Genomic DNA, 17,183 nt, shown 5'->3' with positions numbered 1-17,183 from the left:
TGCTCTAACAATGAAAAGTAATATATGGCATAAAAATCTAGTGGTTATATAAATATTCAGAGTATCAAAATAGATTATATACCAGTTTTTGACTAAGCTAATAGACATTAAATATAATGTCTCCATAGACATAGAACACCTAAAACCTGGGTAATTCTGTTATTATCATTGAAACTCTAAAACCTATTTTACTATTTCTATGAAATTGTTTTCTTTTTAATTCATGAAAATCTGATTTATCCAGATGTTATTTTTGCTCTCTGTAAAATACCTAAATATTGATTCACAGATTTTTCTCTATACCAAATGGTTATAGTTTTAAAGTGAAGTTCTCAATTGGAAACTATATATTTACTACAAATAGTATCAATTATTACAAAGATGGTGAGTACTTTTGCTCACTTGATTAGGTAACATTTGTGCCAAAAGCTTTATTCTATCTAATTTATTATTTTTCATTAGAGTGCTTTTTTTTTTTTTTCCCTGAGGGAAGTATTTTACCAAATATTATTATCTCTTACTGTGGATCTATTTTGTTCTTCACACTAATAATAATAAGATATGAAAGGAGAATCTTTTCCTTCTGAGGAAAACATGTTTCTAGTAGAAACGCATTTGGTTCAGTTTACACAGCATATAGATCTGAGCACCTGCTCAACTCCTTTGAAGGTTAAGTCACACAGTTCATACTGTGTGATTTGAGTTGTCCACAGACTATTTTCTTTTATCTGGATACAAAAAAGGGAAATTGGGTAAAACTGGTAATAGATCATCTTTTATTCCTTTATACAGAAAACCTGCCCTGAATACAGTATTATTTGGTATCATACGGTTGCCATCTAGTGGCTCCAAAAGGTACTTGTTTGTTAACTTTATAAACTGATTAAAACAAGTAGAACTTTGTAACGATGTCTCCCAAATTCGCCTAAGTACAATAAAACTGACCTAATATAGAGATTAGTTTCCCATAATAACAAAAATTTCAGATATGAAAGTTCTAGAAATATTTTAGGAAGTTAAATCAAATATTAAAAACTTAGGAAATATAAAACTCATAAATTTTAAGAAATCTATATTTTGCCTTCCTTATGCTTTAAACATTCAGAGCAATCTATACTAGAAAAATACATCACATTTAGAAAACTTTTTTTAAAATGGCCTTCATATTTTTAGATGGGAAATATAATCAAGTATAATAATTAAAAGCAAAAATATCACCCTGGCCGGTGTGGCTCAGTTGGTTGGGCACCATCCCATGTACCAAAAGGTGGCTGGTTTGATTCCTGGGCAGAGCAAATGCCAGGGTTTCGGGCTCGTGCCCACAGTAAGGGGCACGCGGGAGGCAGCCAATCAAAGTCTCTCTCTCACATCGATATTTCTCTCTTTCTCCCTCTCAATTTCTCTCACTCTAAAAATCAGTAATAATAAAAATGTTTTTAAAAATAAAATAAAATAAAAACAAAAATAATATCAGAAAAATCCTCACCCTGGAGGTTCAATAATTAACTCTCTTGCCGTCAACTTATTCATTAATACCATAAAGGTGACGATCCCCAGGGCCTTGAGTGAATTCGCAACTTATTCATTAATACCATAAAGGTGACGATCCCCAGGGCCTTGAGTGAATTCGCTGTGACTCCCTCTTATCCATGTTCAAGGAGTGCGGAGTCCCGTGTGGTTCACTCACATCCCTCACCACTGAACGCATTTTTCTCAAAATACTCTTTCTTCACTTTTGGATTTAAAATTTCTGGTGGAAACAGCATTAGTGACTTTGTTGTAAATTATGTTGCTTTCTTCCCCCTTCTATTGCCAAAGAGCATGTTTAAATAAGAGTCTTGGTGTACTTTTTCTGTACCAACTTACACTTTCTTAAGCCAGATGTGAACCATCTTTGTTTTTCAGTTTTTGTTATTTTTTCTTATCACATGTATCACTTAGCATACAGGATAAATTCAACAAATATGGCTCTTTTATGAAATTTATCTTGAAAAATGTTAAATACAAAGAAAGATTGAAAAAGGAGTACAATTATTACCTGTCTACCACGTACCTCTATTCACCGATTGTTAATATTATAATCCAGTTGTTTCTCTCTCATATAATAGGTATAGTTTAAAAGTAATTTCCTTGTGGGGAACCTGTATTTATATTCTATATAGTTTTTAAGTATCCATAGTTAATTTTGAGAGCAGTAAAATAATTTACAGTTACTTGTTTTTTTATAAATGAAAAAGTTTATTATAATTACATTTCTAAAAACTTATTTAAGCCTTTGAATTCAATTTATATCTCATTTTTCTATTTCTAAATCTGATATAACAAAAACAATCATATTTTTAAAAATTAGGTCAGTTAACTCAAGTTGAAAATAAACTTCCTTACAAAGTGTCACATTTATAACTCAGTTGATTACTTCTCAAATCTTAAACCATATAAATATGTCTGATCTATTTAAGTTTTTAAAAGTTTTAAAGGCTTCACATTTTAAAAAACCCTTCATAGATATTGAAGTAATTTATAAATTCTACACAATAAGATTTATAAATATGACACTAAAGTTCTTTCAAATTCTGTTTATATACTTAGTCAAATTTTGATACCTGTTCCTTTAATAATTCAAAGTCTAAAACTGAGTATATATATGAAACTGGAAACACAGTTCATTTGAATTCTCTTAAACTTTTAAGCACTTTAAATACCATGGGTACACATTCCAAATTTAACAAAAAAGCATTTATAATTTGAGTTTAGCATACTCCTCATTTCTATTTTTAAACCTGACCAGAGTTATATGACACTCATTAAGAAAATAATTTTAGCACCCTAAATTGAAGTTGCTATTCTCAGTGGTCTGCTGCAATCATTTGCTGCTTAATCAGAGATTTTGCCTGGGACAGGACATCAAGCTGCATAGCCCCACAGCAATCCTCCTGGCATCGGTGACAGGCACACGGATTGCCTTTTGTTGTCACTTTGACAAAAGAGCACTCCAGTCCCTATGCTGGAGAGGTGTTGGTCTTTCTAGGGCTCCAGTTATATCCCTATGATATTTTTCTAGCTGTTAAGCTTTTTCTTGCTCGCCTGGTAAGCTGTTTTAACGCCTTTCTTTCTGGCTGGCTGCAAAGGCACACTGGTTCCTTGAGCCACTGCGTACCTTTATGTATTCCTCAGCCTGACCTTAAGCCTGCCCCTCCACGAGTCGCAGCTAACTTGTTTCATTATGTTGACTGGTCTATTAAATCAGGAACTCTATAGCTTTTCATCTAAGCAACAAACTTACCAATTAAATGGCAACTAGTTGGATTATATACAACTTGGTCAGACTTTGTGGTTCCCCCATTAAAATCATGTTGATGGGAGCAATTTCTTGTTACAAAAAGTATTTGAGTTAGCTGACTCACATATAACACCAATAATAATAATCGATAACCTGGTGCTATGAAGGCTAAAGAGATTTAGTAAAATAAGATCAAACCAGGCTATTGATCAAGTGCTCATCTAGGCCTTAGTATGTGCCAGCTACTCTTTTCAGTTCTTTACTCTTAACCCTTTAGAGGGCTATTTCTATTTATAAATGAGAAAACTGAGAGGTTAAACCACCTGCCCAGGTTCACACAGCTGGTAAGCGCAGAGTCAGGCCTGACTGTACCACGCACGCCCTTAACTCTATACTAATGTCCTGCGGTGGTATTCATAGCAGACGGCGGCGCGGTGCGGTGGAACTGCGGTGTACGCGCTGCCCCAGACCCGGCAGCAAGCGCTCACTCCTCTCCCTGCTGTTCCCCGCAGGCACTGAGCTGTTCGCAGGGCTCTACAGCGACTACTGGGGCAGGGACGCTGCCATCTTCCGGAGCGGGGGGCGCCTGGCCCACCTCCGCACCGAGCACGACGACGACCGCCTGCTGAAAGGTGGGGGCGGGGGGGGGCGTGGGGCACGAGCTCGGGCGTTTGCCATGGGATGGTAGCAGCTACAAATGCGATTTATAGACCTTACAAAATTCAGGGTTTTTAAAATTAGCAAAATTTGTGAACTCAAATATTATATATATGTGTATATTGTTTTATATCAAAATGATTTGTCTTTATTATAAAACCAAATTACACTTACAGCAATGTTTAGATACCAAGATTTAAATGGAGAAAACAAAGCAAATATATGAAAAGTGAAAAACCCTTTTATCCAATAAGTTGTTTTATCAATTGGCATTATTTTCGATGAATTGATTGATTTGATTTGCGTGTTTTAATAGGATCACATTACACTTTAGAGACAAATAAAACTCCAGGAAAATCACTAGCCATTCACTGACACAGACGACCTTGTAAGGAATTATTTACATATTTTGACACACTGTAGGTACTAAAACATCATTTCATGGTGAACGTTTTCATTGATTTCCACCTTTTTATTAAGGTTTAAAGTGCATCATCATTATTGGCAGCATGTTATTATTAAAATATTTGACCTACCATATCAATCAAAGTTAAATTTTCTATTTTAAAATTAAAATGGTCTTTCATGAATTAGACTACTAAATAATTTATGAATTAAAAAATAGACTTCTTTACTAAAACATGTTACATATATTTACATTCGCTTTTTATATGTATGGGAAGGAATTATTTATGGAGACTAGCATTATGGTGCCTCCAATCTGTCCTTCTTTGAAGCATTTCAAGTCTATAATGTATGGTGTTCAATTTTTTTTTAAACTTGACTATTTTATTTTCTAATTGTCCTCTAATATTTCTTTTAAAAAATGTCCTGTAATATTTTTAAAAATGTTTATTGCAAATAAAATGGAGATAGCTACACAATTTTTAATGTTTAATATAAAATTTCAAGGAAAATATTTTTTCATAAATAATGAAAGTTAAACTGAAGCATTCATGTGATATAACTTATTTTGCTGTAATAACTATTTCAGTGTTATTTTCTTTCTTTCTGTAGAACCAAAATTTGTAGGCTCATATATGATTCCTGACAATGAAGACCGAGATGACAACAAAGTGTATTTCTTTTTTACTGAGAAGGCGCTGGAGGCAGAAAACAATGCCCATGCAATTTACACCAGAGTGGGGCGACTTTGCATGGTGAGAAGTGAATTTCTCTCTCATTAAGCTTGCTTATCTCACAACTTATGGTCATGCCTTTGTTAATTTATAGTAGGTTTCTACTTTAAAATATTTCCCACTATTGTGTAGGCTTCTTAATGTTTGCATTTACTATCTGATCTGTATACTTCATATTCAGTGAAAATTCTCATAGGAGAGCTTTGCATTTTGTATGATTTCCCCACTTTCAAAGTCATACTAAAGAAATAGTCCATAATCAAGCTATACTTCTTCCCCAACAGAAGTTTGAGCTCTATTTTAAAAAATTAATTTAAACAAGATTTTTAGTTTCCTTAGTCTGCATTCTAAGCAGTTTACATAAGTATGTTTCAACAATGCAGTTGGTTGATTCTGTAGAAAAAAACATCTGTAGTTTATTGGGTATCCAAATAGAGAGAAAACATTTAAAATCAACGGAAGTAGCAATATATATTTAGGGAATGCTAGTAGTATTGCAAATGTAAAAGTACATCTGATATTTAAGAAGATATTGAATGAGTACATTTAAGAAGAGATTTGCAGATATGTCACTATATGTATCATATAGAGTATGTGTGTACAAATATATATTATATATATTATCTGTGTTTGTGTTTATGTGTGTATATTTGAAGTTCTTTATTCTAAAAGGAGAAAAAGGAATGTATGCTTCTATATTTATGAGATAAGCAGTTTATTTCTCAGTTAAAAAAATAAAGGCTGCTGTATCATAAAAGCCACTACAGTGGTCCCTCGGCTTTCAAATGTACTCCATTCGGAAGGCTGTTAGCGTTCTGAAATGTTGGAAAACTGAGGGATCCACAGCCGGCAGCTGGGCCTCAGGATCTTGCCCTCAGTGGAAGCATGTGGCATGTTCGACTTCCAAGGCCGGTTCGAAAACCGAAGCATTTACTGTTTACGGCGTTCGTAAACAAAAATGTTCGCCAACGGAGACGTTCGAAAACCGAGGTACCACTGTGCTTTACTTAGGAGAGACCACTCTATTAAAATCATTTAATACTTATAAAGTATATTTAGTGGACCAGAGTGAAAGTACACCGACCAGGTAGAATGTGCAAACCTAAAAAACTTTATGGAGAATTGTATCTGTTATTACTTGAAGTTTATGCTAAATTTTCTACTTTTTAAAAAAAGTATATCTTTATTGATTTCAGAGAGAGGAAGGGGGAGGGAGAGAGATAGAAACATCAATGATGAGAGAGTCATTGATTGGCTGCCTCTTGCACAGCCCCTGCTGGGGATCAAGCCCTCAACCCGGGCCTGTTCCCTGACCCCGAATCCAACCTCGATCTCCTGGAGCCACGCCAGCTGGGCTAAATTTCCTACTTTAAATGAAAAATCTCATGTTTGTTTAATAATACAAGATCTGTTTTTGGTAAAAGTCTTTAGCTCCCCACTTACCTGTTTTTTGTTTTTCACAGAATGATGTGGGGGGACAGAGAATACTGGTGAATAAGTGGAGCACTTTCCTAAAAGCGAGACTGGTTTGCTCAGTACCAGGACTGAATGGAATTGATACGTATTTTGATGAATTAGGTAAATATTGGGAGAATTAAATTTTACTTTGATGTATATGCCTCTCTGTAATCGTCACTGCCTCTAGCGCAGATGGAAAGCTTGCTTTCTGCAGTGTTTGACTTCTATCTAACTTAGAGCAAGTTTCTGTTCTTTTCATTTTGGCCAGGTCCACGTGGTGGGGCAAAGGAGTTACAGGATCAAAAAAGACCCTTTCATTAGCTTAGAGTCGGCACCTCTTAGTTCCTTAAGGCTCAGCTCGAAGCCATGCTGAAGAGCCAAGGGTTTCACTCTGTTGTGATTCGGTCATGGTTGCATGGCTGTACATGAAAATTTATATCATACAATCTATAATGATTTTCTTTACATGCAAAGAGGACTACAAATACTAAGTAATGTAATGACCTTTAATTTTTCAGAGGATGTTTTTCTGCTGCATACTAGAGATCATAAGAACCCATTGATATTTGGACTCTTTAATACTACCAGGTGAGAAATCTATGTAGTCAATAAAACATGAAACAAAATATGCCTCCCTCTTCACTGTGTATCTTACTTGGAAATCCTGTTGGCCCATTGTCTTTCTCATTTCTCTTTGTTATCCTACATTTACAATTGTTCTTTCATTTTTAAAGCCATGACCTCAATCTAGATCCTTATTTGTTTTTGTTTGAAGTATCCCAGTATCCTCCTATGCACAGTATCCTGATTGTCTCCCTCTCTGATTCACAGCAGAATGATTTTATTCTCATATAGTTTAGAAGATATTAGTTCCATGCTATAAAGTCTAGGATAATTTTTTTTGAGGTATCATTGGTTAATCACATCATGTAAGTTTCCAGTATACAACATTACAACTCAATAGCCGTACATATTATAGTGTGCTCGACACCAAAGTCTAAGACTCATCCTTCGCCATATATTTGACTCCCTTTACCCGGTTTGCCCTCCCCCACCCCTTCTTCTCTGTACCCACCAATCTGTTGTTTGTATCTATGAGTTTGTTTGCATTTCGTTTGTTGATTTATTTCTTTTTTGTTTTATATTCCACATGAGTGACATCATACGGTTTTTGTCTTTTTCGGTCTGACTTCTTTGTGAATTTGACTCCAATGGCAAGGAAACAAATAGGATAATTTTTTTAATTGTCATATAAAATTTTCCAAGTCAGGCTTTCAAAGCTCTCTATCAACTGTTACCCACTGAGCTTTGGAAGTCCTTCCTCTGAGCTCTCTAATGCTGCTTTGACAGAATCCCAGTGTCTACTTTATTAGTTCTCATCACCAGGATTTTATTTACCCACTTCTCTGGCTTCAGATGACTTTCTCTTTCAACACTCTTTGCATCTGTTCTTCAGTACTTGACAATTTTCATCTTTAAGAAAGACCCCTTGTGCCCTGGCTGGCGTGGCTGAGCATCATCCCATGCACCAAAAGGTCGCTGGTTCGATTCCCAGTCAGGGCACATACCAGGGTTGCTGGCTTGGTCCCCAGTAGGGGGCTCACAGGGGCAGCCCATCAATGTTTCTCTCTCACACTGATGTTTCTCTCTCTCTCTCTCCCTCTCCTTCTTCCTTCCTCTGTCTTTCTAAAACCAATAAACCTTTTTTTAAAAAAAAATAAGAAGAAATAGTCCTTGTTCTTAAATCACAAAACACTTTACTCACCCTTTACTGTGGTTGTCCTACTTCTATGTAGATTCACAGAGAACACATGAAATTTGCCTTCCATGTTTTAAATTTAAATAAACTGCTCATGTTTAGGGCTTATAATGCATGAAAATATATTATTAGAATCAGTTTGATTGAGAATATATATATAATTTCCCAAGCGTCTTTCCAAATAAGGCAGAGTGGAGGTGAAATGACTGGAATGAGAAATAAAGAATATACCCTAATTCTCTACAAAGGGATCAAATGATGTAATTTATAGCTTCTCTTTTGCATTGCATTTGGCCTTAATTGTGATATAATCATGTTTAACTTATTTGCTTAGTGTCTCTCCACAAAGCTTTCATTTAGTTTCTTAGCAGGTGATTTGGTATGCTCACTTTGAAAAAACAGTAAAGCTCTTTGGACAAGTTTCTTGCTATTGCTAGGAGACCTTTTCTTCAACAGAGAAACATGGAAACAATTTTGCTATCAATTGTTCCTTGATGCAAAGAAAAGTGGTTAATACACATTGGTAGTTATCACAGTCCATAGAATATCCCTAACTTTTTTTTAACTTCATCTTCTCCTTTATGCCAGTGCAGAATTTGTGCATTGCATGATAATTCCATGGCTTTATGTGATAAATACAAGCTATGGGATAATCTGTATAGTTTTCTATGGGTTAGTGTGATCAGTTTGTAAGCTACTTTCCTAAATGATAGCATAATGGATCTGTCAAGATTTCAAAGACAAGACATTATTTTCTTCCATAATTTCAATGTTGACTGTTCAATATATACATAAATCAAAGAAAGTGGTTTCCCAGCTGTTACCTGACGTAAGAGTTGATATTCGTAGCATGGTGATCAAAGATTTATTGCCCCTTCAGTTGGGAGACCATCTCTGGTTTTCTCACTATCGTAGGCATTTCCAATTGCTTCAAGGTGTGTTATAAAATGTGTGAACTGATGTCTTGAGACAGTAACATAACTGCTGTTCTACAGGTGTCTCAGAGTGTAGGAACTTTTCTATTTATAAAGAACTTTGCATCTTGTAAAGCACTTTCACAAACATAAATTATTTTGATTCTCACAATGAGGGGGCTGAGGAAATGTAAGAATTCATTCAGATCACACCAACCTAAGAAAACCAGATTTTAAAAGCACATCATTTAAAAACATACTTTTGCTTAATTTTATTACGTGCCACCAGTAAAACTTGTCATAGTCAACTACTCTCTTTATCCTTTGCAAGTAGAAATTTTTATCTAGAAAATATTTTCAATTGCTGCTAGTTCTGAGTTCTATGTAATTTAAATAATTTTCCACAAATTAATCTAGTTCAGCCCAGTCATCTTTCCACTCTTGCACCGTTTTCAGTGACCTCAAGGAAGGAATATACAGTGAGCTTCTTAATGTGTACATGACCCCAAGGTAAAGAATGGAACAAAGCCCCAAATATTTATGAGGCTTTAGCTTTTATTCAGATAATATACACTGAGAAATCTAATAAAATTTGAATAGAATTTGTAGCAATATTAACAACATGGTGATTAGGGGAACACTGTCTATTCTGAATATGGAATAACATACAAGGATATAAAACCTTAAAAGGAATAAGTCATCTTGGGAATGAATCTTTTAAAATATTGAACCCATATATTTCTTAATAAAAATATAAAAATATGATATAAAATTAGCAATAATAAACTGAAGTGACACAACTATGCACTTTTTTTATTCTAACAATATCATTTTCAATTTATTATAAAAACAGGAAAAGAAATATTAAGTTTTGCAGTTTTAATTCTTGAAATATTGCAATAGCCAATATTTCTAGAATGCCCTTTGCTTAAGAGATTGCAACTTTTTACCCGAAGACGTCATTCTTATCTATGTAGTCTGGAGGGTTTGACTAGGTAATCTTCTAGTCTGTTCCATAATAGTAATTATCTTTGTTTGTTTGTTTGTATTTTTCAGTAATATATTTAGAGGACATGCTATATGTGTCTATCATATGTCAAGCATTCGGGCAGCTTTTAACGGACCATATGCACATAAGGAAGGACCTGAATACCACTGGTCACTCTATGAAGGGAAAGTCCCTTATCCAAGGCCCGGTTCTGTAAGTTTAGGCATTTTAAAAAGTAGTCTTATTTTTTTTAAGGCTTTTAGTAATATTTTGTTCACTGTTTCAGATGTTTTACAAAACTTTACATTAAACAATTAAATCCTACACCTAAAAATGTGCTTGACCACTTGCATGGCAAAGAAAAATCACTTCTTATATCTAGTTGTATGCTTGTTATTTAAAGAAAAGAATCTATGATGGATACACCTCAGCAGGATTATGAAGTATGTATTATCATTGACATCTTGGCTAAGTAACCCCAACAAAAATTTGACTTTTAAGGGTACTAGTGAATATGGAAACATCCAATCAAAGGAGCATGGTATTATTTCTCCCAGCCTCTTCAGAAGAATTAGTGCCCCATGTAATTTCCAAGCAGGAGACATTTTTATATTCTAATATTTGGGTTTCAAGTTCCCTAAGCCAAACTTCCTCCTGGACTCTCACTTTAGCATATCTAAAAGTGACTGTTCCTGTGCCTCTTCAGAACACTTAGCATCTCATTTACCATTCTTGCTGGCTCTTGGAACAAAAGTGCCAATACAAGTGTTGGAAAGTACTGGAAGCTCCACCTCTGCCTCTCAACTGGTGCTACCAAGATTCTCCCTCACCAGCCATTCAAACTTTTGTGCTTTTAATGCACATGTACCTAAAAAAGACGATTGTGATGGCGATGGTGATGATGATGACAATGATGAGTTTTGTATCCTGTATCCTGTGCTCAACTAGGTTGGGCAAATGTATGATCATTTTATGCACTCCGTGAGCCATGGAGAACACTTAACTTGTCATGCAAGTCAGTCTACTCTTTTAGGAGCAGCTGGTGAAAACCCATCACTATGCTGATTCCACAAGTACTTGCAAGTCAAGTAGAAACCTTCCTGCAGAGCCAAAATCCAAAGTGGAAACAAAACTTACCTCCATTAACAAGTGTAAGGCTTTGCCATTTCAATCACTCCCTCTCACTAGCTTAAAATTATGACTTCCAGTAAGACGTGAGTATATTTTATTTCACTCCATTGATTGAAATTGCAATTTAAATGGAGAAAACCCACTCCTGTGGCTTTGCTGGAAAAGCGTCTTGAAACCACATGGTATTAAAGGAGATTTGGAGGAAGTGACTGGTTACTGAACTGCTTCCAGGCTGGTCCAAAATGTTTCCAATTATATATCATGAAAGTACACTCAAGTGAAAAATTCAGGCCAAATTAAGAAATATGGCCTCAATTTTTAAAACAAACCATTAAAAATGCCCTCTCTGCAGAATCTGATTACTAAACTACTGTATTTATACTCTAAAGTGGAAAATTTTTATCAAGATAATCAGTGCAATTGCTGTTGATTCTGGAGGAAAATATGCAAAATGAGGGAGCTCTTAATGACAAGCATGATTCAACAATTAAAGGTATCCCAAGAAGTAACTTAAGGTGCCGTTGGACGTGTATTTTTGGAGGCAGTGATTTAAGAACTGAGACATGTTTTAACAAATATTTCTGGTTTCCTCAATTTATTCTGTCTAATCCATCAAAAATAATACAAATTCATACAGATTACAGTAGAACAGAGAGAGGGTTTTTCTTAACCAATAATGATGGAATTTTAAAAGGTTTCTATGTTACCACACTAAATTCTATAGTCAGCAGGCCAATTGGAACCATCACCAATCATATCATCATAGTCTCCATAATGGGAAAGCTATTTTGTGCTGATGTGATCCTTAATTTGGGGAGGGGAACATTTAGCACAACAAAGAGTCTTTTTGTTTTGCTCTAAACAATACATTGTTTACCTTCAAAATTTAATGTACATTGAAAAAAATGAATTTCAGAAAACAGGGAAAATAATTACAATATATATGATTTTTACCACCTTCAAACTGTACCAGTATTAAATATACTTCACTTTTCCAAGATTTCACTACTCTCTGTATTTCTAGTGTTGTATGTTTAAAATAATTCAGAATCTCCTTGCAGCTTTTAATGTAGTAGATTTTATTTCTGTAATGAAGAATATATGCTTACTAAATGTTTCTAAATGCACAGTTAATTAAGCATATACAGTTTTTCTAATTCTTTTCATAAATTGATTTTAAATTTGTTCTTTAGGTTTAAGGCAAAAATAAAAATAAAAATTGACCTTGTCCACTTGTATTTTAGTGTGCCAGCAAAGTGAATGGAGGGAGGTATGGAACTACGAAAGACTATCCTGATGATGCCATTCGATTTGCAAGAAGCCATCCACTTATGTACCAGCCCATAAAACCTGCCCATAAAAAACCAATACTTGTAAAAACAGATGGAAAATATAACCTGAAACAAATAGCAGTGGATCAAGTAGAAGCGGAGGATGGCCAATATGATGTCTTATTTATTGGGACAGGTAAAGAGATTAGAAAGACTGAGAAATATTTAAATTGAACAATATAATTGATAACATTATTAATATTAAAAAAAACTATCAACAAATATCCTTTTGATCCATCAGTCTATTACACACACCTTATTTGCTGCAGTGGAAGAGAGGATTTGGGACAGTTACAGCACCTAATTTATGATACATGCTCAATACACTTGAACAAATGAGTAAATGAAGAAACAAATAACTGATTTTAGTAACCAATGCTGGTTCCAAGTAGAGCCTATAAAGAAAGTAAGGGCTGTATGTGGTTGGTTCTCTTGTCATTCCCCAGGTCAATTGTCAACTTCAACTGCTCAGTAAGATCTCAAGATTTTTTTAAACATTTGGGATAATAACTTCACCTCAACCTGTAGTCACAGCATTGTTTATCAGGCCCCATCAGAATCAACCATTAATACCAAACAAGCCAAATGTTACTCATAATGGAACTAAACTTTTAGACCAAAGCTATAATATCCTGCAATTAATAAAATAAATCATAATAAAAATGCTAAAAGTAAAATTTTCAAAGAAATCTATAATTTCAATTAATGCCATACATTAAAACTATGTTGTGGAAGAGAGCTTGGAATCTTTTAGCATCCAGAGTTATATGTAGCAAATTCTGTCACATACTTTAAAAGTCTATAATAATTTTTAAAACTTTTTAAATGATCATTTTTTTTCTCTTTTCATAAGCATCATAGTAATTGCTATAGCAGTTGCTACTCTATATACATAACTTTAATTGTGGAGATATAATTCTAAAGAGGCAATGCATAAGCCCAGATCAGGAATCAGGACATAATATTAATATTGGTACTTGGGCTTTTGTAGTCATACTTTTTGAAAAAGCAAACATTTAAATAAGGAAACATTCATCTGATTTCTAGAAATTGATCTCTGGTGCTGGGTACATTTCATCCATTTATTTTAGGAGATTAATGTTAGTAATATGGTCTGCACTGTGGGATCAAGATTAACAAAGCAGCAGATTTCTTTAGCAAACTTAAAATTACCTGGCCATGAATTCAGTCACCGTGACATCCAACAGGGTTAAAAAAAAAAAATTCTATAAGCAAGATCACATTTGATAAAATTAATCATGGAAAAAAAGTATGTTATTTTTAAATGTCCTGGACAGTAGTCCAAGACATTTTTAGAAATACTTTCTTGTTAGATTAACCAAAGCTATTTGAGAGAATTTCAGAAATATCAGGCATATAGTTACGTTATCATGTAAACCACGTTTAACATAAAGATATAATTATATTGTACCACAGCTTTTCAACACAAAAGAACATGTTTAATGAATGTGTGAGGAGTACAACATTGGAAAGTCCCACAAATAATAGTTATTTCCCCCAAATTTACCAGACACATGCTTTAATATTATCTGTCTATCATCTGTCTATCTATCTATCTATCTATCATCTATCTATATCTATCATCTATCATCATCTATCATCTATCTATCATCTATCTATCTATCATCTATCATCTATCTATCATCTATCTATCTATCTATCTATCTATCTATCTATCTATCTATCATCTATCTATCTATATCATCTCTATCTATCTATCTATATATAATCTATCATTATCTATCTATATCTATCTATCTATCTATCTACCTATCATCTATCTAGCATCATCTATCATCTATCATCATCTCTCTATCTACCTCCCTCCCTACCTATCTATAAAGTCCTTATTGCAAAATCACTAATGCCAATAAATCATTTGAGTTTCATCTTTGCTTTTTGCTTGATGTAATAATTGTGGCATATTTATTGAGTGTACTTGGATTTAAGAACTATGATAATTTGTATTCCTTTTAGTGTATAATACAAGTAGTTGTTATTAGTTTTATTTTAATTAAATTTCATTAACTTAAATATAATATTTGATAAGTTTAAACAAATTGTTAACTACCACAGAAACTCTTGGATCAGTACCTCCAAAGTGATTTTTTTTTCTGAGTTATTTCTAGCACTACAGTAAATTATTTTTACAGGCAAATTAGTGTCTTATTAAATTTTTCATTGTAAATAACAAGTGCAGAATATCAGGAATAATAAAAATAAGTTACAATTTAAAAATGTGAACATAAATTTATAAAATTATTGATAATTATGGAAGCTAAATGTTTAGTACAGGAGGACTCATTATGCTATTCTCTCAATAGTGTGTACTTGATGCTTTTCTTATTAAAAGTGTGTGTGCATATGTATCTCCATAGTATGTAGTTCCCTAAGATTAAAAGTATAGTTTCTTACCAGAAAAGTAGCTTTAGGTAAACAATTTTCTTTCATCATACATCACAGAAGAAGCTGGAATCATTTGACATCTGTCTTATATTTTCTTCCAAAGATATTTTGATATTTGAATCTTTAACTGGACTTTTGAATCAAATTATTTGAAAAATAATTATATATAATTTGCTTTAATTTTTTGCCAGGATATGAAATTAGTTTTTTACTAATTAAAAATATGAATATATAACTAGCATAAGACATAAATACATTGTTTTAACTAGTAATGATTAAATGTTTATTGCATTTACGTTTCAAACATTATTTGCATCCATAGTCTCTACACGGCTTTGAATTGTTTGAAAACCAGATTGTGACAAAACTCCTAGTTTATCTCTCTTTTTTTTCCTTACAGATAATGGAATTGTTCTGAAAGTAATCACAATTTACAACCAAGAAACAGAATCAATGGAAGAAGTAATTCTAGAAGAACTTCAGATATTCAAGGTATTTTTAGTGAAAATAATCCAGCCAACATTTATGTATTGCAGACAATTCCAAGTGAGTTGTAAATAGAAAAGATATTATGTCAATTTTTTTTCTAACAAGTATGTTTTGAATTCAGAGTGATCTGAAGTGAGGAATGATTTAAAATCCTGGTGCATCTATTTTATTGTCATAAACTATTCAAATGAAGAGGCCAGTAATTATCTAATGCGAGAAGAATTTCAATATATGAACTGTGACTTAAAGAAATAACACATATCACATATAAATTCCAGAATGATTATTGCAAAGTTTCATCTTGCACAAATGTACAGTAAAAATAGACAATTAAAAAATAACAGTAGGTTTTATACTAGGAACACTGTGATATGATAAGCACATTATAGTATATCAATTACCCAGAGAATTTACTAAAGAAGAAAAAATGCAAAAAAATGGTAATGGAAAGATTAGACATGACAAAAGCAATTGTATATATGCATACACACACAAGAAAGAACACTCTGACTTGATTGTCTTATTTAAAGATACTTGAGTTTCCAAACATGAGTAATACTCAAATGCAAATACAAAAAGTACATTTCAGAACAAATAGGAAGCTGCTTAAATGATCCACTACTTTTCTCAGTTCCATATCTTTCCCACTCCTTTGGAAAAGGGTTTTAAATAGGAACCTGTATTTTAATAATTGTATTTGCCTATCGATTTATAAAATGAAAGCTGTAGATTTCTTGGCATAAAACTACTCACATATTATATGATTTTAGGTAATTTGTAACCACATTAAAGTATGTTCCTATGTTTCCTTCCTTTAAAAGAAAACCTATTTTAACTTTTCAGGATCCAGCTCCTATTATTTCTATGGAGATTTCGTCAAAGAGAGTAAGTTGTGTGTGTGTGTTCTGTGTACGAGTTAAGGTCAAAGGATAAAGAACATGAGTACATGTGCTTACATCTGAATAAGTTACAGTTTTATTCTGACAAAAATATTTAGTGATTCACATGTAATAGATTTTTTTTTATTTTTAGAAAGGTAGACATGAGATTTACATCTGCAATTACATGACATTGTTTTATAATTTTTTGCTAATGTTTTTGCAAAATAATGGTAACATAAAATGCTTGTGCAGTGAAACACAAATCTCCCTTCTATTTTACTGATACCAGTTTCTAGTGTATCAGTAAATAGTTGCATATATTGCAACTATTCAGAAATAAATAGTTGCATATATTCAGAAATAATTGCATATATTCCTCAAATTTATTAGTAAATAACCTTTTATGTTTAGACAAATGGGAACATGCAATGTTAATTGTTCTGCTACTTGTCCTTTTAACTTAACGACATATCTTAGAGTTTATTCTGTGTCATTCTATGCATATCTACATCACTCTTCTAAATATGACTTATCAATGTACACTCTCGGTGAGAATGTAAATTGGTACAACCACTATGGAAAAAAACATGGAGGTTCTTCAAAAAATTAAAAAATAGAGCGACCATATGTTTCAGTAATCCTACTTCTGGGTATTTATCTAAAGAAAATGAAAACACTAATTAAAAAAGATATCTGCACTTCCTTGTTGATTGCAGCATTTTTTTTAAT

At 33.2% G+C, this 17,183-nt stretch overlaps 1 protein-coding gene across 1 annotated transcript in view; it reads left to right on the top strand.

Annotated features, from left to right (window-relative positions):
- The window catches only part of SEMA3E (semaphorin 3E), a 224,982-nt gene that overhangs the window by 180,687 nt on the left and 27,112 nt on the right, over positions 1 to 17,183 (top strand). The window contains exons 6-13 of the mRNA XM_016199833.2: positions 3,793 to 3,912; positions 4,955 to 5,097; positions 6,540 to 6,654; positions 7,053 to 7,122; positions 10,264 to 10,408; positions 12,571 to 12,793; positions 15,485 to 15,576; positions 16,417 to 16,458. Coding sequence (XP_016055319.2) covers positions 3,793 to 3,912; positions 4,955 to 5,097; positions 6,540 to 6,654; positions 7,053 to 7,122; positions 10,264 to 10,408; positions 12,571 to 12,793; positions 15,485 to 15,576; positions 16,417 to 16,458 — 950 coding nt within the window. The remainder of the gene's footprint in view (positions 1 to 3,792; positions 3,913 to 4,954; positions 5,098 to 6,539; positions 6,655 to 7,052; positions 7,123 to 10,263; positions 10,409 to 12,570; positions 12,794 to 15,484; positions 15,577 to 16,416; positions 16,459 to 17,183) is intronic.

This window comes from Miniopterus natalensis, chromosome 10, assembly GCF_054644295.1.
Source record: "Miniopterus natalensis isolate mMinNat1 chromosome 10, mMinNat1.hap1, whole genome shotgun sequence".
Classification (NCBI taxonomy): Eukaryota; Metazoa; Chordata; class Mammalia; order Chiroptera; family Miniopteridae; genus Miniopterus; species Miniopterus natalensis.
This window is presented reverse-complemented; position numbering and strand designations above follow the sequence as displayed.